The sequence below is a fragment of the Tachyglossus aculeatus genome, chromosome 1 (genome assembly GCF_015852505.1).
Source record: "Tachyglossus aculeatus isolate mTacAcu1 chromosome 1, mTacAcu1.pri, whole genome shotgun sequence".
Lineage (NCBI taxonomy): Eukaryota > Metazoa > Chordata > Mammalia > Monotremata > Tachyglossidae > Tachyglossus > Tachyglossus aculeatus.
This window is the reverse complement of record NC_052066.1, coordinates 132755-156342: the sequence shown is the minus strand read 5'-3', so window position 1 is coordinate 156342 and position 23588 is coordinate 132755. Positions and strand designations below refer to the sequence as shown.

The 23588-nt window shown below is 58.4% G+C and overlaps 1 protein-coding gene across 1 annotated transcript in view; it reads left to right on the top strand.

The window, feature by feature from the left end:
- GOLGB1 (golgin B1) overlaps positions 1–23588 on the top strand; it is a 41834-nt gene that overhangs the window by 9910 nt on the left and 8336 nt on the right. Inside the window, exons 2-12 of the mRNA XM_038746882.1 lie at positions 2073–2218; positions 2994–3091; positions 3563–3715; positions 3972–4127; positions 4529–4648; positions 5157–5279; positions 11166–12417; positions 13486–13601; positions 14841–14961; positions 16861–16934; positions 17707–22589. Of these exons, the coding sequence (XP_038602810.1) occupies positions 2996–3091; positions 3563–3715; positions 3972–4127; positions 4529–4648; positions 5157–5279; positions 11166–12417; positions 13486–13601; positions 14841–14961; positions 16861–16934; positions 17707–22589 (7094 nt within the window). The 5' untranslated portion in view covers positions 2073–2218; positions 2994–2995. The remainder of the gene's footprint in view (positions 1–2072; positions 2219–2993; positions 3092–3562; positions 3716–3971; positions 4128–4528; positions 4649–5156; positions 5280–11165; positions 12418–13485; positions 13602–14840; positions 14962–16860; positions 16935–17706; positions 22590–23588) is intronic.

Below are 23588 nucleotides of genomic sequence, written 5' to 3'. Positions count from 1 at the left end.
TCGATTCAGAGGACTCACATTTCCTTTTCCTAAGGTGTTTTATATATCCTCACCTACCCCTTGCCCCTGACCCAATTTTTAAAATGACCGTGGGACAGGGCTTGTGATATATGTACATATGTTTGTATGTATTTATTACTCTATTTTATTTGTACATATTTATTCTATTTATTTTATTTTGTTAATATGTTTTGTTGTCTGTCTCCCCCTTCTAGACTGTGAGCCCACTGTTGGGTAGGGACCGTCTCTCTGCCAACTTGTACTTCCCAAGCGCTTAGTACAGTGCTCTGCACACAGTAAGCGCTCAATAAATACGATTGAATGAATGAATGGAGCTGGGCCGCGGCTCTTTGCCGACTGCTTTAGAGCCCTCCGTCAGCTCTCCCCCTCTTAGCTCACCTCACTGATTTCCTACTACAACCCAGCTCACTAACTTCGCTTCTGTAATGCCAAGCTACTCTCTGTACCTCAATCTCCTCTGTCTCGCTGCCGATCCCTTACCTATAACCTTCTTCTGGCCTGGAACTCCCTCGTCCTTCATATACCACTCTCCCCAACTTCAGAGCCTTCCTAAAATCACATCTCCTCCAGGAGGCCTTCCCAGACTGAGCCCCTTCCTTCCTCTCCCCCTCGTCCCCCTCCCCATCCCCCCATCTTACCTCCTTCCCTTCCCCACAGCACCTGTATATATGGATATATGTTTGTACATATTTATTACTCTATTTATTTTACTTGTACATATCTATTCTATTTATTTTATTTTGTTAGTACGTTTGGTTTTGTTCTCTGTCTCCCTCTTTTAGACTGTGAGCCCACTGTTGGGTAGGGACCGTCTCTATATGTTGCCAACTTGTACTTCCCAAGCGCTTAGTACAGTGCTCTGCACACAGTAAGCACTCAATAAATACAATTGATTGATTGATTGATTGATATCCTCCCAGAAGCCGTCCGTGACTAAGCCTTCATTTCCTCTATTCCTTCTCCATTCTGCATTGCCACTTGGATCTGTCCCCATTATGTTCACCTCACCCTCAGTCCCACAGCACTTATATTCTTCTGTCTCTAATTTATTTTAGTGTCTGTCTCCTCCTCTAGACTCTAAGCTAATCAGGGCATATGTCTACCAACCGTGCTGTTTTGAACTCTCCCAAGGGCTTAGTTCAGTGCTCTGCACAGAATAAGTGCTCAATAAATACAATTGATTGATTGATTGATATCCTCCCAGAAGCCATCCGTGACTAAGCCTTCATTTCCTCTATTCCTTCTCCATTCTGCATTGCCACTTGGATCTGTCCCCATTATGTTCACCTCACCCTCAGCCCCACAGCACTTATATTCTTCTGTCTCTAATTTATTTTAGTGTCTGTCTCCTCCTCTAGACTCTAAGCTAATCAGGGCATATGTCTACCAACCGTGCTGTTTTGAACTCTCCCAAGGGCTTAGTTCAGTGCTCTGCACAGAATAAGTGCTCAGCAAGTACCGCTTATTGATTGAGGTAGAACTGACAGGATTTGGTGACAGACTGAGTATGCAGCTCTCCCCCTCCCCCAGATTCCTTCCCTTCCCCACAGCACCTGTATATATGTATATATGTTTGTGCATATTTGTTACTCTATTTATTTTACTTGTACATATCTATTCTATTTATTTTATTTTGTTAGTATGTTTGGTTTTGTTCTCTGTCTCCCCCTTTTAGACTGTGAGCCCACTGTTGGGTAGGGACTGTCTCTATATGTTGCCAACTTGTACTTCCCAAGCACTTAGTACAGTGCTCTGCACACAGTAAGCACTCAATAAATACGATTGATGATGATGATGGTGATGATGCAGCTCGAATGTGAGAGATGGGTCAAGGGTAATTTCAAGGTTGCAGAATACTGCTGAGGGGGAGATGGTCTCTTGACTCCCAGCTCCGTGCTCTGTCCAGTAGGTCAGGCCTTGTCCCCCGTGATCCTCTCCTTTAGCCTGGCTGGGCCCTGGACTGAGCGCTCACTCTTGCAGCAGTAGGGAGCCCTCGAGGTGAGACCTTCCCCTCGGGGCTGCAGTGACAGATTTTCCTCTTCCTTTCCCAGGGTTCACACGGCCGGCGGCCAGGATCCGGACCCAGGGTGCGGTGCCATCAGGATTGAGAGTCTGTAGCCTTGTGGCGACATCAAGAGCAGCTGTGTGTCCTGACGGGAGCAGGTTCATCCTGGCTCCGGGGCAGCGGCAGCAGGCGGTGGGTGGGGGACTGGGCTTGCTCCCCACAGCCCAGGGTTTGCTCTGGCACTGAGGTGGTGGGAGGGCCAGTCTCCTCTCCCCAGCCCAAGGTGCACTCTGGCATCGAAGTGGTAGGGGGACTGGGCATGCTTTCCCTTGCCCGGGGTTTACTGTGGCACCGAGGTTGGGGGGCTGGTCTCCATTCATTCATTCAATCGTATTTATTGACCGCTTACTGTGTGCAGAGCACTGTACTAAGCGCTTGGTAAGTACAAATCGGCAACATACAGAGAGGGTCCCTACCCAACAATGGCCTCACAGTCTAGAAGAGGGAGACAGACAACAAAAGGAGTAGACAGGCCTCACCCCGGGTTTACTGCGGCACTGAGATTGTGGAGAGGGGTCTGAGCCTGCTCTCCCCCATCCAGAGTTCACTATGGCCCTGAGGTGGGGTGTGGGCTGGGCCTGTTCTCCTCCACTGGGTATCCACCCTGGCACTGAGGCTGGATGGTGGGTGGGAGGAGAGGAGGAGGCGGGGGAACGTTCTCCTCCTCCTGAAGTTTTTACTCTGGTAGAAGCCAGATTGAAGAGAAAGGGGTAAAGAATTCCAGATGTTAAATGCAGGCAAAGTTTGGGGGGAGGTCCCCAGACTGTGGAGACCCAGGGGGAGGGAGGGGTTCACCTTGTGAGCCCTGTACCCTGGTGGCTCCCCAGCTTCAGGCTTGGGCGAGGGTGGGGGCTGGGGTGCCCAGGCTAGGTGGGCTCTGACTGTGTGCTCTTGTGGTCTGCTGCAGCGATGCTGAGCCGCCTGTCGGGATTGGCCAACTCTGTCCTGCACGAGCTGTCTGGGGATGGCGGTGATGCGGATGGCTCACTGCTTCCCCCAAATCCAGTGAGTGGACACTCTAGTCTCTGACCGCCCTCCGCCCAGACTACCCCCTTTCAGTCCCCCAGTTCAGGTCTTGATACCCCCAGCCCCCCACAGTGCTGCCCCCGGGTCTCATTCACTGTCACTGTCTTCTCTGTGTTCCTCTAGTACCCAGGGAGGGCGGGGGGAGGGAAGAGAGAGTGAGTGAGTAAGTCCTGTCTCCCCATCAGACTCGCAAACCCTCTAGGGCAGGGGTGGTGTTTCCTCCTCCCTGTGCACACTAAGGACCAATGGCTCCACGACTGACCATCTGCCAAGGGCTCTCCCTGTGCTGCGTGGGTGGGTAGTGCCCGGCAGGGGCATCCCCAGGGCTGGAGGGAATTGCGAGGCCGCAACTGGGCTGGGTGAGTCGGGGAGAGGTCCGGGAGGAAGGAGCTCGGGTGGGGGCCAGGACGGGACCGATGACAGCGGTGATTTTTCTCCCCTCGAACCCAGGAGCCACTGGCGGGTGCCGAGGTGGCCGCCCGGGATGAGGCCGGGGAGGAGGTCCGGGAGCGCCTGGCCCAGATGGAGCAGCTGGTGGTGCAGCTCAAGGAGCTCGTTCGGGAGAAGGACACTCAGCTCCAGCAGAAGGAAGCGGCCCTCCAGGTACTCAAGGGCTCCCCAGGGGTCCTCTCTGCCGTGTCGGACCGGGTGCCCGGAATCAAGGGCCCGAGGGGTGATGGTCTGTCCTCAGCTGCTCGGCCTGGGGGCAGTGGCCCGCCCTGGTCCGCTCGGTCCATGACCACACGGGCCCTGGGTGGTAGTGGCCCGCCTTCGTCTGCCCGACCCGTGACGGTGGGCCTGAAGGTGGTGGGCCACCCTTGACTGCTCAGCCCATGACGGTGGGCCTGGCTCTCTGCAGGAGGAGCGAGATACCGCCGAAGCCAGGGTGGCCAAGCTCAAGCTTCAGGCCAAGGCCAAGCTGGCCTCTCTGAACAAGCGCGTGGAGGAACTGAAGGCCCGAGCACCAGACCCACCCTCTGGACCCCCACCCGAGGGGCAGCCCCAGCCCGGCCAGGTCTGGAGAACGGGTCCCTGGGACCGCCGAAACGGTTTTCTGCCCACTTGGGGGTCGTAGGCAGCGGGGAGTGGCTGGGGTGGATGAGGGCGGAGCAGACGACCTGGGGAAGGAGCTTGCTCAGCTCTGGGCAGCATGGACAAGGGGGAGCTCGGGCCCACTCTGCTCCTCTGCACCCCACCGTTGGTGATGCCTGGGCCACCCTACCTGGAGGGGGGGCTTTGAGGAAGCAGGGGCCCGGTCCAGGGAAAGCAGTGCACTGTGGGGGCACCTGGGAGAGCCTGGCAGGCCCTGACACCAGGTTGACCCCGGCCTGACCCTATGCCCATTCCGGCTGCCTCCGCCCGCCCCTGAGGGCGACGGTCGGGCCCGGTGGTGACACCCTCTCCTGCCGGCGGCAGGCTCGGGGGGAGCAGGAGAATGACGTTGACCAGCTAAAAAGGCAGCTCGAGGAGAAGGAGGCCCAGGTCGGCGACCTGCAGGTCCGGCTGGACCAGGTGCAGGCAGAGCAGGCGGCTCAGGTAGGGGACGCGTTGGCATCTGGGTCCCGACGGTCCTGCTGCTCTCCGGCTTAGGCCTGTCATGGGGTGGTGTCATGGTGAAATAAAGGTGTGTGGGCGGGTGGTGGTGTGGCAGGGGCCAGGAGGCTGGCCTGCTGGGCGGGGCAGGGGCAGGGATGGGTAGGAGTGCAGGAACCAGCGATGGGCCAGAATGGGGCGCGGAGGGCCCAGGATGGGGAGGGAAGGGAATTCCCCTAGAAAAATTTGCCCAGGGGAAAACTGGGGGGCGTCTGGAGGAGTGAAGGTCTGTAGTTCCTTGGCACCTCCGCCTCCCTTTCCCCCTTGGGGCATGGCATACTGCCTGCCGGCTCCCTTTCCTTCCCCCTGGAGTGGGGCTTCCAAGGCTGCCCTCCCACTGGCTCCCTTTTCTGTACCGGGGTACAACATCAACTGCCACCCGCTGGTTCCCCTTCCTGTCCCGGAGCACATGGCCCGGGAGGACTGTGACTCTGGTCCTCTGTCCTCTCAGGTGGGGGCCCTGCAGCAGGTGATCCGGGACAAGGACGCTCGCTTTGAGGCTCAGGTTCGGCAGCACGAGGACGAGCTTGTGAAGCTGCTGGCTCGGACTGGCGCGGAGGCGGAGGTGCAGCAGGTGAGTGGCCCGGACCCAGGGATGCTGGGAAGAAGTCAGGGGCGCAGCTGAGACTGAGGGATGCTGCGAAAGAGCAGCCTGCCTAGTGGAAAGAGCTTGGGTCTGGGAGCCAGAGGACCAGGCTTTAATAATAATAATAATAATAATAATAATAATGGTATTTGTTAAGCGCTTACTATGTGCAAAGCACTGTTCTAAGCGCTTTAGTGGAAAGAGCTCAGGCCTGGGATTCAGAGGACCTGGCTTCTAAATCCGGCACCGTCACTTGTCTGCTCTGTGACCCTGGGCAAGTCCTCCACTGCTCTGTGCTTGTTTCCTCACCTGTAAAATGGGGATTAAGAATGTGAGCCCTATGTGAGATAGGGCATGTGCCAATCCAGTTATCTTTATCCAGTGCTTAATAATAATAATAATAATAATGGCATTTATTAAGCGCTTACTATGTGCAAAGCACTGTTCTAAGCTCTGGGGCGGTTACAGGGTGATCAGGTTGTCCCACAGGGGGCTCACAGTCTTAATCCCCACTTTACAGATGAGGTAACTAAGGCACAGAGAAGTTAAGTGACTGACCCAAAGTCACACAGCTGACAATTGGCAGAGCCGGGATTTGAACCCATGACTTCTGACTCCACTCATTCATTCAGTCGTATTTATTGAGCGCTTACTGTGTGCAGAGCACTGTACTAAGCGCTTGGGAAGTACAAGTTGACTCCAAAGCCCGGGCTCTTTCCACTGAGCCACGCTGCTTCTCTTTCTTCTCTTCTCACTGCTTAGCACAGTGCCTGGCACATAGTGAGCATTTAACATACCATTTTAAAAAGGGCTGGGGTATAGCTGAGACTAGGGGATACTGGGAAGAGAGCAGGGAGTGACTGAGATTGAAGGATTCTAAAAAGGTGGTGTGGCATGGTGGAAGCTGGGAGACCCTGGAAAGGAGCTTGGGATGGTCGGGGCTGGGGGAATCTTGGGAAGGGGACTGTGGACATGAGAAAGGGGAGTTGGATAGGAACGAGTTGCGAGCTGGGAAGCGGTAAGATCAGAGGGGGCCGGTTTGTAAGAAGGAGGGGGTTGGTGGAGGGCCTGGAAGCCAATGGACAAAAGTTTCTGGCTGATGCAAGGGGAATGGAAGCCAGCCTATTCCCCCAACTTCAGCCACGTGAGCACTTCATCTATGCACTCGGGTACGCAATTCATTCTATCGTATTCACAATCGTAATCGCAATCAACGGTGTTCCTGCCCTGTGGCACTTGTGGACAAATCGTCCAAGTCTGTTGCTTCCCCACTACCTGTAATTTATTGTAGGGTCCGTGCACCACTAGATTGTAAGCTTCTTGAGGGCAGGGATCATGTCTACTAACTCTGTTGCAGGATCTCATGATGCCACAAACATTAAGACTGTGAGCCCCATGTGGGACAGAAACTGCTTCCAACCTGATTTGCTTGTGTCCACCCCAGTGCCTAAGCACATATGTGGCTTAGCGCTAAAGAGATGCCACAGTTATTATTATTATTATCTTCAAAGAGAAAGGTGAAAGATCAGATCGTAACAATTACCAAGTTGTTCTGTTGCTCTGCATTGCCAGCAATCCTAGCCAGAGTCATCTCAAATCAGCTGCTAAAGAACACTGTTGACTGGGTGCTCCCGGAAGCCCAACGTGGCTTCAGACTGCAGCATGGCCCAGAAGACAAGAACTTTACCTTGCGTCACCAAGACCTCTAGATGGTTTCGCTGACCTTATCAAAGCATTATTATTATTATTATTATTATTATTATTATTATTATTAATTTGAGAAAAAGTGTGGCCTAGTGGATAGAGCTCCTTACTGGAAGTCAGTGGAGTTAGAGGGCTTCTTTAGGATGGGGGAGATGTGGGCATGTTTGAAGGCAGAGGGGAAGGAACCAGTGGAGAGTGAGCAGTGGAAGATGGAAGTAAAGGAGGGAAGGAGGAAAGGGGTGAGAGTTTTCATAAGATGAGAGGGAATTGGGTCCGAGGCACAGGTGGATGGGGTGGCACTTGAGAGAAGGGAGGAGATCATCTGAAGATACTGCTGGAAAGTGTGGGAGAGTAGCGGAGAGGGTTGGGGCGGGGGATGGAGAAGGGGGAGGGGTGCCTTTGGGGAGCTCAGACCCGATCATGTTAATTTTACTAATGAAGTTGACCCCACTACCCCTTCTAGTTATCGCCCTATCTCCCTCCTACCCTTCCTTTCCAAAATCCTAGAACAAGTCATCTACACTCGCTGCTTTGAATTCCTCAACTCCAACTCTCTTCTAGACCCCCTCCATTCTGGCTTCCATCCCCTCCGCTCCACCGAAACTGCCCTCTCAAAGGTCACCAATGACCTCCTTCTTGCCAAATCCAATGGCTCCTACTCTGTCCTAATCCTCCTTGACCACACGGCTGCCTTCGACACAGTTGCTCACCCCCTTCTCCTGTCCAACTATCCAACTATCCAACCTTGGCTTCACAGACTCCGTCCTCTCCTGGTTCTCCTCTTATCTCTCTGGCCATTCATTCTCTGTTTCCTTCACGGGCTCCTCTTCCCCCTCCTATCCCCTTACTGTAGGGGTTCCTCAAGGGTCAGTTCTTGGTCCCCTTCTGTTGTCTGTCTATACTCACTCCCTTGGTGAACCCATTCGCTCCCACGGCTTCAACTATCATCCCTACGCTGATGGCACTCAAATCTACATCTCCTCCCCCGCTCTCTCCCTCCCTTTAGGCTCGTATCTCCTCCTGCTTTCAGGACATGTCCATCTGGATGTCTGCCCGCCATCTAAAACTCAGTATGTCCAAGACTGAGCTCCTTATCTTCCCTCCCAATACCTGTCCTCTCCCTGACTTTCCCGTCACTGTATTCATTCAATCGTATTTATTGAGTGCTTACTGTGTGCAGAGCACTGTACTAAGCGCTTGGGAAGTACAAGTTGGCAACATAGAGACGGTCCCTACCCAACAGCGGGCTCACAGTCCCATCGTTCCCGTCTCACAAGCCCGCAATCTTGGTGTCATCCTCGACTCCGCTCTCTCATTCACCCCGCACATTCAATCCATCACCAAAACCTGCTGGTCTCACCTCCACGGTGTCACCAAGATCTACCTTTTCCTCTCCATCCAAACTGCTACTTTGCTGGTTCAATCTCTTATCTTTTCCCGACTGGATTACTACATCAGCCTCCTCTCTGATCTCTCATCCTCCTGTCTCTCCCCACTTCACTCTAAACTTCCCTCTCCTGCCCGGATTATCTTTGTACAGAAATGCTCTGGGCATGTCACTCCCCTCCTCAAAAATCTCCAGTGGCTGCCTGTCAACCTACGAATCAAGCAAAAACTCCTCACTCTTGGCTTCAAGGCTCTCCATCACCTCGCCCCCCTCCTACCTCACCCCCTTTCTCTCCTTCTACAGCCCAGCCTGCAGTCTCCACTCCTCTGCCGCTAACCTCCTCACTGTGCCTCATTCTCGCCTGTCCCGCAGTCGACCCCTGGCCATGTCCTTCCCCTGGCCTGGAATGCCCTCCCTCCGCACATCTGCCAAACTAGCTCTCTTCCTCCCTTCAAAGCCCTACTGAGAGCTCTCCTCCTCCAGGAGGCCTTCGCAGACTGAGTCCCTTTTTTCCTCTCCTCATTCATTCATTCAGTCGTATTTATTGAGTGCTTACTGTGTGCAGAGCACTGTACTAAGCACTTGGGAAGTACAAGTTGGCAACATAGAGACGGCCCCTACCCAACAGTGGGCTCACAGTCTAGAAGGGGGAGACAGACAACAAAACAAAACGTATAAACCAAATAAAATAAATAGAATAAATATGTACAAGTAAAATAAATAGAGTAATAAATATGTACAAACATATATACATATATGCAGGTGCTGTGGGGAGGGGAAGGAGGTAAGGCAGGGAGGATGGGGAGGGGGAGGAGAGGGCTCAGTCTGGGAAGGCCTCCTGGAGAAGGTGAGCTCTCAGTAGGGCTTTGAAGGGAGGAAGAGAGCTAGCTTGGCAGATGTGCGGAGGGAGGGCATTCCGGACCAGGGGGAGGACGTGGGCCGGGGGTCGATGGCGGGACAGGTGAGAACAAGGCACGGTGAGGAGATTAGCGGCAGAGGAGCGGAGGGTGCGGGCTGGGCTGTAGAAGGAGAGAAAGGAGGCGAGGTAGGAGGGGGCGAGGTGATGGACAGCCTTGAAGCCGAGGGTGAGGAGTTCTTGCCTGATGCCTTGGTTGATTGGTAGCCACTGGAGATTTTTGAGGAGGGTAGTAACATGCCCAGAGCGTTTCTGCACAAAGATGATCCGGGCAGTGGCGTGAAGTATGGATTGAAGTGGGGAGAGACAGGAGGATGGGAGATTGGAGAGGAGGCTGATGCAGTAATCCAGTCGGGATAGGATGAGAGATTGAATGAGTAGGGTAGCGGTTTGGATGGAGAGGAAAGGGCAGATCTTGATTCCCCCCCGCCTACCTCCTTCCCTTCCCCACAGCACTTGTATATATTTATACAGATTTATTACTCAATTTATTTTACTTGTACGTATTTACTATTCTATTTGTTTTGTTAATGATGTGCATATAGCTGTAATTCTATTTATTTTGATGGTTTTGACACCTGTCAACATGTTTTGTTTTGTTGTCTGTCTCTCCCTTCTAGACTGTGAGCCCATTGTTGAGTAGGGACTGTCTCTATATGTTGCTGACTTGTACTTCCCAAGTGCTTAGTACAGTGCTCCGCACACAGTAAGCGCTCAATAAATATGATTGAATGAATGAATGAATGAACCTGGGTTCTAATCCCAGCTCCACCACTTATCTGCAGTGTGACCTTGGGCTAGTCACTTAACTTTTCTGTGCTTCAGTGACCTCATCTGTAAAATGAGGATTCAGACTGTGGGCTTCATGTTGGACAGGACTGTATCCAATGTGATTAGCTTGTATCTGTCTCATGCTTATTACGGTTCCTGGCACATAGTAAGGCTTAACAGATACCATTAAAAAAAATCGATGCCATCAGGAGCTGTGGACTCTGGAAATTGCCCAGCAAATCTGGGTGCCCTGAATAGTTCATCAAGGTACTGAGGCGGCTTCAGGGCGGCATGGCTGACCGGGCCAGAGCCAAGGGTGCCCTGCTGATCCGCTCCCTGACACTGACATGGAGCACGGAGGTGGGGACATGGAGTGGAGACCTGCGTGGCGTAGTGGAAAGAGCATAGGCTTCGGAGTCAGAGGACTTGGGTTCCAAGCCCAGCTCCGCTATTTGTCTGCTGTGTGACCCTGGGAAAGCTACTTAACTTTTCTCTGCCTCACCTCATCTGTAAAATGGGGATTAAGACTGTGAGCCCCACGTGGGACAACCTGATTTCCTTGTATCTATCCCAGTGCTTAGAACAGTGCTTGGCACATAGTAAGCGCTTAACAAATACCATAATGATATTATTACTATTACTTGGAGTGGGGTGTAGGCTTCTGAAGGACAGGGATTATCATTCAAGCTATGGTATTTATTGAGTGCTTAGTGTGTGCAGAGCACTGCACTTAGTACTTAGGAGAGTACAGTCTTTACTCACAAGGAGTTTATGGGCTACCTGGGGAGATAGATGATAAAATAAATTCTGGATATGTCCATAAGTGCTGTGAGGGTGAGGGCGGAGGCTCTGGGCTCAGAGGGTTCTGGGTTCAGGGCTCTGGGATCAGGGGGCTCCCGGCACAGGGGGTTTTGGGTTCGGGGCTGAGGAATCAGAGGACTCTGGAATCAAGGGGTTCCAGGCTCAGGGGGACTCTGGGCTTGAGGGTCATGGGAACTTGGAGGCTGGGGCCGGGGGGTCTGTGCTTGGGGGGCTTTGGTCTCAGGATGGCTCAGGACCCCATACTACCCAATCATGCACCAATGTCATTGGTCAGGCTCTGTCCAAGAAGTCCCAGCAGCTGGAGGCAGAGCTGAGCACTGTGCGGGCAGCCCTGGAGGCAGAGCGACAGGAGGCCAGGAGGGCAGTGGAAGCCCTGGAGCTCCAAGAAGCCCAGAGGAAGTTGTCCTTTGATACCCAGGACGAGCTGCATCGTCTCTCAGAGCAGCTGGACCAGGCGGACCAGGTACGGGCTGAGCTGGAGGCCCAGATCTGTGCCCTAGAGCAGAAGCACCGGGCTGAGCTGGAGGCTCGAGTCAGTGTCCCGGAGCTGGAGGCTCAGATCAGTGCCCTGGAGCGGAAGCACCAGGTTGAGCTGGAGGCTCGAGTCACCCTGGAGCAGGAGCAGCGGGCTAGACTGGAGGCCCAGATCAGCGCCCTGGAGCAGAAGCACCAGTCAGAGCTGGAGGCTCGGGTCACTGTTGCGGAGCTGGAGGCCCAGATCAGCGCCCTGGAGCAGAAGCACCGCTCAGAGCTGGAGGCTCGGGTCAGTGCCTTGGAGAAGAAGCACCGGGCCGAGCTGGAGGCTCACGTCAGCACCCTTGAGGAGAAGCACCAGGCCGAGCTGGAGGCTCGGGTCAGCGCCCTGGAGCAGGAGCACAGGTCAGAACTGGAGGCTCGAGTCAACATTGTGGAGCTGGAAACTCAGGTCAGCACCCTGGAGCAGAAGCACCAGGCCGAGCTGGAGGCTCGGGTCGGCGCCCTGGAGCAGAAGCACCAGGCCGAGCTGGAGGCTCGGGTCGGCGCCCTGGAGCAGGAGCACCAGGCCCAGCTGGAGGCTCGGGTCGGCGCCCTGGAGCAGGAGCACCAGGCCCAGCTGGAGGCTCGGGTCGGCGCCCTGGAGCAGGAGCACCGGGCCGAGCTGGAGGCTCGGGTCAGTGTTGCGGAGCTGGAAGCTCAGGTCGGCGCCCTGGAGCAAAAGCACCAGGCCGAGCTGGAGGCTCGGGTCAGTGCCCTAGAGCAGGAGCACTGGGCCGAGCTGGAGGCCCGGGTCAGCGTCAAGGATCTGGAGGCTCAAGTCAGGGCCCTGGAGCAGAACCACCGGGCCCAGTTGGAGGCTCGGGTCAGTGCTCTGGAGCAGGAGCACCAGGCAGAGCTGGAGGAGAAGAATTCCTGCATCTTGCATCTTCAAAACGAGGAGCAAGAGCTGCGTTCTGCCTGTGAGAGGCTGCAGATGCAGAACGCCCAGCTGCGTCAAGACGCGGACCAGCCGACACGGGATGCCGCCCTCGGAGACCGACGACTGCCAGGTCAGTGGCTCGGAACTCGGGGATCCGGCTCGGGTGGGTGGGCAGTGGGTCACATGTTCTGAGCCCTGACCAGACTGTAGTCTTGGGAAACCGAGGGGCGTGGGAGTGGGGCTACCCCACATGGGGGAGATAAACCAGCAAAGGCAGCGGTCCAGACCCAGCAGTGGGAGTGGGCCACAGAGAGGTGGGAGCGAGGAGAGCGGGGGACGCCCCCGGTCAGAGGCCGAGAGACAGAAGAGCAGCCGGCGAACAAGACTGAATGGGAGTGGGCAGAGAGCAGCGAGGAGGGAGAAGCAGGACGGTGCTGGATCAGCAAAACTGAGGCCTGAGAGCACTTGGAGGAGGAAGCGGTGCCGTCGGGAAGCACCGTCTCAAGACAGGGAAGGGGTTGAGAGCCAGACCAGACCTCAGGGCCATGGGGAGAGTTGATGGTGAAGGCTGCATTCTGAGAGTTGTGCTAGACTGCAGGCCAGGCAGTGGGTGGTGCGTAGGGGCAGGCCAGTGCTTAGTGCAGTGGTCTGCATGCAGTAAGTGCTCAGTAAATACCATTGATACATTGGAAGATCAGTGCCGAGGCACAGGGTACATGTGTGTTTGGTCTGCCGATCCTGCACCACGCTCCACCCGGAGCTGTTGATTCTATTTCCTCATTTGTTTTCTGTTCATCTTCCCACAGTCCAGGGACTGGGACAGGGATACCCCAGCACTTAGCACAACACCATGATGATGATTATTGTTATTATCATTGCTAAAAATAATGGGTTTGCCTGTCTCCACTATTAGCTTATAAACCCCTCGAGGACAGGGACCAGGTCTTTTACGTGTATTGCAGCCTTCGTGGTAGGGTAGGGCCCCGCATATGGTGGGTACCCCGTCCAGCATCCTGCCCACAGCAAGCACCCGGAGCGGTACACTGTGGGTGACAGGTCCAGTATCCTGCATACCACAGACGCCCAGTACAACATCCCACGCACAGCGGGTGCCCAGTACAGTGTGCCCGGTGTGAGATCTCAAACATAGCACTCATCCTTCCATTCCCCTGATGGACGGCCTGACTGACTCCTCTAGATGAGCTTCAACCTGAATCCCATGAGTCTGGTCGGCCCAAGGTGGAGCCCACGCTGCAGACGTCGGAGACGGCTCCCGGGACCCCCGGGGGAGATGAAGAGGGCCCATCTCTGAAGGTAGAGTCGGGGGCAGCTTGCCCGCTGTCTGGGGGGTGCCCCTCCTGCCCCGGCCTCGCTTGCTCCCTCGGGCCTCAGGTCGACAGTCAGCCATGCCCACCTCCCTACAGACAGAACCCCCTCCCTCTCCCATCACCTCCCCTTCCTCTGGGGTGCCCCCGTTTGTGTTCAGCCCTTTGCCTGGCCTCCGGGCAACTTCTGTGCCTCTCATCGCTGTTGGGCTTTGGCCCTGGCACGGTTAATGAAACCCTTCTGCCCTCTAGTAATGGCCCTCGGGCGGAGTGGCCAGTGGACTGGGTGACCCACTGGTGGACTGGCCTTTGGGCTAGGTGGCTCACAGTCTGGGTGACCCATCAGCGGGGTGCCCCTGGGACAGAGAGGCTCATGAGCAGAATGGGGTGGCTCCTGGGCTGCCGAATTCGTTCATTCATTCATTCAATTGTATTTATTGAGTGCTTACATTGTGCAGAGCACTGTACTGAGCACTTGGAAAGTACAATTCAGCAACAAATAGAGACAGCCCTTACCCAACAATGGGCTCACAATCTAAAAATTCCAGAATTCCAGCCGGAGCCGATACTTTGGACAAAACGATATCTGACAGCTCTGGGTTAGCTATGCTGGGCGACTTTGGTCCTTCCCTCCAACCTCCAGGCAGGTGGACCCCACTCTTGATGGATCTTGATTTTTAGACTGTGAGCCCACTGTTGGGTAGGGACTGTCTCTATATGTTGCCAATTTGTACTTCCCAAGCGCTTAGTACAGTGCTCTGCACATAGTAAGCACTCAATAAATACGATTGATGATGATGATGATGATGATGGCTCGTTGGACTGATGGAGGGAAAGCTGACTGGTTCTAAAAGACCGATGTTTTTGAGCGGGTGTCAAAAGAGAAACAGCGTTGCTTAGTGAACAGAGCAGAAAGACCTGAGTTTTAATCCGGGCTCTGCCATGTGACTGCCGTGTGACCTTGTGCAAGTCATTTCATTTCTCTGTGCCTCAGGCACCGCACTTGTGAAATAGGGATTAATACTGGGAGCCCCATGTTGAACATGGACTGCGTCCAACCTGATTATCTTGTAACTACTCCAGTGCTAAGAACAATGCCTGGCACTTAGGAAGCACTCAACAAATACCTTATGTGAAAAAAAAACTGACCTGGTGAGCGGGTTGGGAGATTTCCCAGCGTAGTTACAGGGGTCAGATTGGTGTCCGATTGGCCGTCTTTCACCCCCAGCCTGCCGCGGAGGAGCCCGGCGTCTCCTTGGAGAAGAGAGTGGAGGAGCCGGAAGCTGATGAGGGAACCGTGCCCTCGGGTTTGGTGTCGGTGGACCTGGGAGAACTTCAGTCTGAGAATGGTACGGTTGGATGGGGGTGAGGTGGGGGTGAGATCAGGTTTTCCTCCAGGGTTAGGTGAGGCAGGTCTTACCTGGCTACCATCTGGTCCCAGCCCCATCCCTGCCAGTCCTCCTCTGATGGTCTTCGGTCCCCTACCTGGTTCCAGTCCCCCTCTGGTCTTTCTCTGGCCCCACCTGGTCCCAATCTGATCCCTGCCCGGTCCCCCTCTGATCTTCCTCTGGTCCCCACCTGGTCCCAGTCCAGTCTCTCCCCATTCCCTCTCTGGTCCCTGACTGATCCCCGCCTCGTTCCCGTGTGATCCCTTGCCCAGTCCTCCTGATCTTCCTCTGGTCCCCACCTGGTTCCCTCTGGCTGGTCCACCTCCAATCCCCCTCTGAATCCCAACTGGCCTCCTCCAACCCTCCATCTCTCCCTGCCTGGTCCCCCACGTATTCCCCTCTGACCCCTATCTGATTCTCATCTTGTCCCCTCTGATCCCTACCGGGTGTCGGCCTGATCCCCCTCAGATCCCTGTCCGGTCTCTGGCCTGTCCCTTTCCACTTCCCCCCTGATTCCCTCCAAGATCCCAGCCCAGTCCTTGCCTACTCCCCTCCTGGTCCCTTCCTGGTCCCCATCCGATCCGCCCCCACCATCCCTGTCCAGGAGTGTGGCCTAGGGTTTCTGTTACTTTTCTGGGGGTGGTGTGGAAAGACTCTTGTTTGGGGAGGGTATCTGGACAGCCATTGCTCCAGAGGGGACTGGGGTCCACAGCCTTAAGGGGCCCGTGGCCTGGTTCAGCCCCCTTCCCGCTCCGAACCCTGCTCTGCTCATCACACCCCAATTCGTCCCAGCCCACATCCTCAGAAACGCCTCCACTCGGCTCTTCCCTCCCCGCTTCACCACTGGGCTCAGGGCACTGTCCTCAGCTCCGTCTTTTCTCCGACTGTGCCCGGCTGGGGCGATGGGTCCCGCCCTCACGGCTGCTCCTGCCAAGTCTCTGGCCACCCAACCCTCTAGATGCCATGGCCCTGGAACTACTAAAGCCAGTCACCTGTGGCTCTTCCCAGGTCCATGCTGAACCGGCCATCTGTGGCCCCTCTAACCTTCTGCTGCAGACCATCTGAGAGGGGAGGTCCCCACCCTACCCCTGGCTAGACACTAAACCTCTCAAACTAGGGCAAAAGTCAGGAAAATGCAAGGCCTGTGTGCGTCTGTGGGTGCCTGTGCATGCGTGTGTATGTGTTTGTGGTTGTATGTGTCTGAGTGAGTGCCCACTTGGGCGGGCATGTAGGTGATGTTGTATGTAGAAACCTGCCATCTGGGCATGCACAGCTCTGACTGTGGACTGTGTGGCTGGGGAGGGGGTCGGGAGCCCACCATCTGCAGAGAAACCCCCTTAAGAAGGGGTGTCTATTGTCTGATTAACACCCGGCCCCCATCATGCCAGATCCCAAGAATGGTAGTGCTGAGCGCTGGACCTTGCGGGTGAGGGGTTGACTGTTCTGGGCTGGCCCTCCCAGGCTCCTGAGAACTGATTAGTTGGATTTTTTTTTTTTTCAATCAATTGTATTTATTGAGTGCTTATTGTGTTCAGCGCGCTGTACTAAGCGTTTGACATGAGAATGTGGAGAAGGCCCAGGCTTGGGGTTGGTGCTCTGGTGTGGCGTTTCCCGCTCCGAGGCCTGTAAGAGCTGCAGCGATGCTGTGTGCCTGTTGGAGGGCAGGTAGAGAATGTGCTCCCGCTTGTGCCCCTCTCTACCCGCTGCTCGGACCGGGGCCTCGGCCTTGCACGTGGGAGGCCCCCGGGCCATGGCCCCACCAGCTCAGTGGCACCTCCCTGGCCATTGTGGGCAAGGGGCCCTGCAGGACTTGGTGGCTCCCTGCTATTCTGATGAATTCCTGCCGTGGGTATCTTTCAGAGAGGCTGCGGGCCCACGTTGCCCTCCTGGAGAGCCAGCTCGGAGCCAGGGCGGCACTGGGAGAGCTGAGCCAGGTAAGCGGGCAGGCGGGAGGGAGGGCGGGCAGATGGACGGGCAGGCAGGAGGCCGGCTCCTCAAGTAAACACCTTTAAATAGCCCTGGGGGTGGAGGCCTCCATCTGGGAGTTCCTCTAATCCCACGACTGTCAGCACCAATCCTCTTCCCCAGGCTCCGATTAGGGGTTTAGATGAGGCAGCTGCTCAGAGAGTGTCTGTCCTCAGGGCACCCTGGATGCTGTGCCCTATCTGCCCCTATCCTGTGACCTTGGCCTTGTGACCCTTTAGTTCCTCCTCGGGGCTCTCTGCACCTCCCTCAGCAGCCAGCCCACGTCCCTGGAGCTCGTTCCTCTGGGCCGCCCACTTATCCAGTCGCCACCTCCTTCCTGCCTCCGGAGCACTGAATGCCCGTTAGTGAGGTGGCAGAGCTGGGACCGCCCCCAACGGGACCCCACGGGAGGCATCGAGAGGAGGTTGCTCAAGGGCCCCGGAGCATGTGCTGGCCCCAGAGTGTTCCGGGACCAGGAGCCCATATCTAAGCTGGGGCAGCCTGGGCCCACCTGGGTGGGAGCGGGGAAAGACCACATGACCACATTACCACATTACGGTGATTCAGAACCACTGCTGGGGGCCAGGCTCGGGTCTCCTGCTTCCTGCTGGGTGGGAAGTGGGTCCCTCCAGAGGCTCCCTGGTGCCACATTGCCCCCCGCCTCCCCCTCACCCCTTCCACCCGGCACCCCCCCAACCACGGGGTCCTCCCGGTTCAGGCTGTGCGTTGTTCTGGCTGCAGGTCAGTGGGCCCGCCGTGGAGAGTGGCCGTGACAGCTTCCTGGACGGCGACCCCTCCCGAGAGCAGCAGGCCTTGGCCGTCTTGCTGTCAGAGATGAAGGAAGCCCAGGAGGAGATTATGTTCCTGAGGGGGCAGCTCCCGGGCCCAGCCCGGCTCGGCCCTGCGCTGGAGAGAGAGGGGCCGAGTGCCGGGGAAGAGAGTGGCCTGCCAGGTCCCTCCAAGGAAGGGTGGGAAAGCACAGTCCCGCAGGTAGGGCCGAGTCCCCCGGCCGGTTGGCCGGGAGAGCCCGGCCCCTTCCCTGGAGGGGAGACGCAGGCCCCGTCCGATGCTGCCCTGCCCGATGCCACCTCCGCTCCCGTTGCCACTGTCCTGTCCTGTGCCGCCTCCCCAGACAATGGCACCTCTGCAGCCACCACTGCCGCTGTCCCATCCGGCGACTCCACCCCGGCCGGCTCCGCCGTCCTGTTCGACCCCATCGTCCCACCCGATGACGACGCCCCATCCAACACCACCATCCCGTCCGACGCCACCGCCCCCCGGCTGGCCGACCCGGCCCAGCACGAGGAGCTGGAGAGACTGGGCCGGGAGATCCTGGCACTGCAGGCAAGCCTGCGGCAAGCCGGGGAGGAGTACCAGGCGGACCTGGCGGCCAAGGAGTCGGTCATCCGCCAGCTGGAGTGGCGGGCTGAGGAGTGCCAGAGAGACGCCGAGCTCTGTCGAGGGGCCCTGCAGGCTGCATCTGATGAGAGAGACCAGCTCCGCTCTCGGCTCGAGGATCTGGGTGTGGCCGAGGCACTGGGAGCTCAGTTTAGGAGGCCGGAGGAAACCCTCTCTTTGACAGACGGGCACAGGATCTCGGACGGCCACGGCGGGGTGGTGGCAGAGACTGGGGAGCGGCTGCCGGCAGCCCCCACCGGCGGGACAGAGTCCCTCGAACGGGAACCTGTCACCCCAGGAGATGGGTCCCAGGGAGAGTCCCTGGTGCGAGCCGGTTCCACCACCCGTCAGCCCGAGGACCCTGGTGGCGATGGCCCGGAGAAGGCGCGAGACCACCTGCTGGCGACCGAGGCCGGGGCTGCCGTGGAGGAGCCGGGTGGGCATGATGGAGTCCCAGAGTTAGGAGGGGGCCAGGACCCCAACCTGCAGGAAAGGGTCTGGAGCCTGGAGCAGGAGAAGGAACAGCTGCAGCAGGAGCTGCAGGAAAAGGCCCGGAGCTTGGAGCAGGAGGAGCAGCTGCAGAAGGAGCTGCAGGAAAGGGCCCAGAGCCTGGAGCAAGAGAAGGAGCAGCTGCAGGAGAGGGCCCGGAGCCTGGAGCAGGTGAAGGAGCAGCTGCAGAAGGAGCTGCAGGAAAAGGCCCAGAGCCTGGAGCAAGAGAAGGAGCAGCTGCAGGAGAGGGCCCGGAGCCTGGAGCAGGTGAAGGAGCAGCTGCAGAAGGAGCTGCAGGAAAGGGCCTGGAAGCTGGAGCAGGAGAAAGAGCAGTTGCAGAAGGAGCTGCAGGAGGCCGTGGCCGCCCGCAAGGGGACCCTGAAGAAGGCCCGAGAGCAGGCCCGACTCCACCGGGAGCAGCTGAGGCAGCATCAGGAGCGTGCCGACCTTTGGCGGGAGCAGCTGGACGAGCAGATCCGGGAGAATGGGTCCCTCCGGGACCAGCTCTGGCAGCTTCGGGCCCAGGGCACACAGGGGCCAGAGAGTGGACCCCCGCCCAGCCCAGGGGACACCCCAGAGGATGCCCCAAGGGACGCTGCAGGAGACACGGCGGAGGAAAATTCAGAGGAAGTCGAGAGCACCCGAGGGCTGTCACCTGCTGTCACCCAGGCTCCAGACGGGCACGGAGGCCCAAGAGCAGACCGCACTCCACAGCGGGGAGACGGTCCAACAGGCCTGGTCCGGGCCCAGCTCGAGGAGCCACAGTTAGGGCCTGGAGCCTCCTCGGGGAGCCACACCCCTGTGGCAGAGGGAGCCCTTCAGCCCGGGGAGGGGGCGGCCGTGGACCGGGCCACTGGACTTGGGCCGGAACTGGCGAGCAGCCGGGCGGAAGCGGCCAGATTGGAGCAGCTCAGGGGCGAGCTCCAAGCCCGGCTGAGCCAGCGGGAGGAGGACGTGGCCTCGCTGACGGAGGCCCTGGCTCACGCGCGTGCCGAGTCACGGGACCAGAAGGATCTGGTGGCAGCCCTGAGCGCCCGGTTGGAAGCGCAGGCCCTGGAGCATGTGGACCAGACCCAGCGGCTCCGGGCGGAGCTGGGCGCGGAGGCGGGGGCCGAGGCCAGAGCCCAGCTGATGCCACTGCAGAGGAAGCTCCAGGCTGCGCTGGTGTCCAGGAAGGAGGCCTTGAAGGAGAGCCGGGGCCTCCGCGAGGAGCTGGCGGAGGCCAGGGAGCAGGCGGCGAGCCTGGCCACCGCTCTGGTCGAGGCGGAGGGTCGGGCTTCGGCCGGCGGGCGCGAGAGGGACGGGCTGGCAGCTCAGCTGGAGGCCCTCCAGGCAGACCACCAGAGGCTGGCGGCTGAAGCAGACCGCTCCCGGGAGGAGAGTCGGAGCCTGGGCAGCTCCTGCGACAGCCTGAAGCTGGCACTGGAGGGTCTGGCGCGGGACAAGGCGTTGCTGGAGCAGGAGCTGGGCGCCCTGCATGAAGCCCGGGAGGCTGAGGGCGCCGGGTGGCAGGAGCGGCAGGCGGAGCTGCAGCGCGAGTACGAGACCCTGTTGCGCTCCTACGAGAACGTGGGCGGCGAGGCGGAGCGCGTTCAGCGCCTGCTGGAAGCTGCGCGGCGGGAGAAGCGGGAGCTGCTCGCCCGGCTGAGGGGTGCCGAGGCTGAGACCGGGGACGTGGAGAAGCGGCTGCGGGAGGCCGAGCAGGAGATGGAGGGCCTCAGGGACAAGATGAGGAGATTTGCCAAGTCCAAGCAGCAGAAGATCCTGGAGCTTGAAGAGGAGAACGAGCGGCTGAAAGCCGAGGGGCCCGCAGCTCGACGGGACGTCCAGAAGGACACCCGTGAGGGGGCCGGGGGAGACGCCCATGAGAATGCTGGTGGGGATGCCCGTGAGGATGCCCGTGAGGACATCCAAGAGGATGCTGGTGGAGATTCCCACAAAGGTGCCCGTGAGGATACCCAGAAGGACGCTGGTGGGGATGCCTATGAGGATGCTGGCAGAGACACACCCGAGGGTGCTCGTAAGGGCCCCCAGGGAGATGCCCACCTGGACACTCGTGAGAATGCCAGTGGCGACACCCTCCTGCCTGCTCCCCTGGGCCCAGAAGAGGACCTGGAGAGCATCCGGTCACAGCACCAGGCTCTACGCGAGGAGTGTGATGCACTCAGGGCGGAGAAGGAATCACTCGGCCGTGTGGTCCGGGACTTACGGCAGCAGCTCGAAGCTACTGGATCCGGGCAGAGCGGGACCCTCGAGACAGGAGGCGAGTGGGAGGGCGGGGATGGGGCGCAGCCAGCCGCAGCCCCGCCAGCCCCGAGCAACCAGGTGGCTGAGGCTGGACCGGCGAGCACGGATGCCCAGGGTGGACCCTCCACCCAGCACGTGGCCCTGCTCGTGGAGGGGGTCCCGGACCCTGAAAAGGAAGAGGAGGAAGAGGAGCTGTGCAGTCTGCGAGAGCGGCTCCAGGTGTCAGAGGCCCAGAGGGATGCCCTGGAGAGCCTGCTGACGGCCCGGGCCGGTGAGCTGGAGACATTACAGGCCTCCGTCTCGGCTTTGAGCCGCCACAGCCAGCAGGCCCGGGAGGAGCTGGCCCACGCAGTGCAGCGGCACAAGGAGTTGGAAGAGGAGAAGGACGATCTGGAAGAGCGACTCATGAACCAGCTGGCAGAACTGAACGGCAGCATTGGCGATTATCAGCAGGCGGCCTCAGACATGCAGGCTGCCAACAAGCTCCTGGAGGCGGAAATCCAGACCCTCCAGAATCGCATAAGGGAGCTGGAGGAGCAGCGGGGGCCGGAGGCCGGGGATATCGCCGGGGAGGAAGCCGAGGGGCAGGGGACTCAGCCTGAGGCCCAGTCCATCGTCCAGCCTGCGGCCCAGCCCACGGTCCGGTCTGCGGCCCGACCCGAGACCCAGACCGCAGTCCAGGCCCCGGCCCAACCCGTGGCCCATTCCGCGGCCCGCCCTGAAGCAGGCGGCAAATCCCTAACTAAGGAGCTGCAGGAGCTGCTGAAAGAGAAGCAGCAGGAAGTAAAGCAGCTGCGCAGAGATTGCATCCGCTACCAGGAGAAAATCAGCGGCTTGGAGAGGACCATCAAGGCCCTAGAGTTCGTCCAGAGCGAGGCCCAGAAGGAGGTCCAGGGAGCCAGGGCCAGCGTGGCCGGGGCCGAGGAAGCCCGCCAACAGGCCCGGGCCGAGCTGGCCGCCTGCAGGACTCTGCTGGATGACACGCAGAGCGAGGCAGCGCGAGTCCTGGCGGACAGCCTCCGGACCCAGGAGGCGCTGCGGGCCGGCCGCGAGCTGGCGGAGAGACAGCTGAAGAGCAGGGACGAAGATCTGGAGAGGAGGCTGGGGCAGGCGGCGGCCCAGCACGGGCGGGAGCGGCGGAGCCTGCAGGAGCAGCTGGCCGCCCTGCAGCGAGAGAAGGTCCGGGCGGAAGAGGCCGCGGCAGAGGCCCGCGCCGCCCTGGGCGAGCAAGAGCAGGAGGCTCAGAGGCTGCAGGACAGCCTGAACGGCACCCTGGCCCAGCTGGCCGCGCTGGCCCGCAGCATGGCCTCCCTCCAGGATGACCGTGACCGCGTGCTGGACGAGTCCAAGCGTTGGGAGGACAGGTTTGGCGCTGCCCTGCAGGCGAAGGAGGACGAGCTCCGCGCGGCCGAGGGGCGCTGTGGCGACTTGAGGGACCGGCTGAGGCAGGAATCCGTTCGCACCGAGGAGCTGCAGATCGGCCTGGCCAGGTAACCGGGCCCTGGACGCCCCGTGGCTAGCGGCTGCTTCCAGCCAGCCGGTCGGCATTGGTCCACGTCATCCCCATCCTCAGTTGGGCAGTCAACCGATCGATCAGTCGGACTTAATAAGTTCCAACTGGATGCCGAGCACTGTCCCGCACACTTTGGAGAGTCCAGTAGTCAGCAGACACAATCGCTGCCCTTGAGAAGTTTAGGCTACTGTGTGCAGAGCACTGTTCCAAGCATTGGAGAGGGGACAGTAGAGTTTGTGGAGCTCAAGGAGACAGGCACTGAATGAGGCTGACACCATTTCCTTCCTCTCGACTCTTGGAGGTCAGGTCTCTGGGCTGTGTTCCTCCCAAACCTCCTCTCCACCTCCTTCCTCCTCCTCATTCTCCTCCTCCTCCTGCTCACTTCTTAGTAGTAACAGCTTTTATCGAGGGTTCGTATGGTGCTGAGCCTTGTGCGAGTGCTGGGCAGAGTTCCCAGTGTTCAGACCCTGCTCTGATCCCATTAAGAGGCTCGTATTGTCATAGTAGGGATAGTATCAGTAGCGGTAGTTGAGCTCCCACTTGGTGCCGAACACAGTACTAGGCACTTGGGAGGCACAGAATTACTTAGTGCCACAATACCTGCCCACAAGAAGCTTCCACTCTAATAGGGAGACTGGCAAAATGATGCAGTTCAGGGGGCTAGGAGATGAATCAGGGAAGGCCTTGCGGAGGAGGTGGGATTTCAGGAGGGATTTGACGGTTGGGTAGAACTGGGGGTCTGTCCACTGTGGGGAGAGAGGGAGATCCAGGCCGGGGAAGCGGTGAGAGCGAGGGGATGGGGATGGGAGAGCCGAGAGAGAGGGGCGGCCAAAAGGTTGGCTGGGGAGTGTGGAGACAGCAGGCTGGGGGACAGCAAAAACGGAGAGGTCATGTGGGACTGGGCTGGGGAAACAGGTAGATGATGGAGAGGAGTTTGTGTTTGACTTGGAGGGAGTCGAGGACCCAGCGGCGGGTG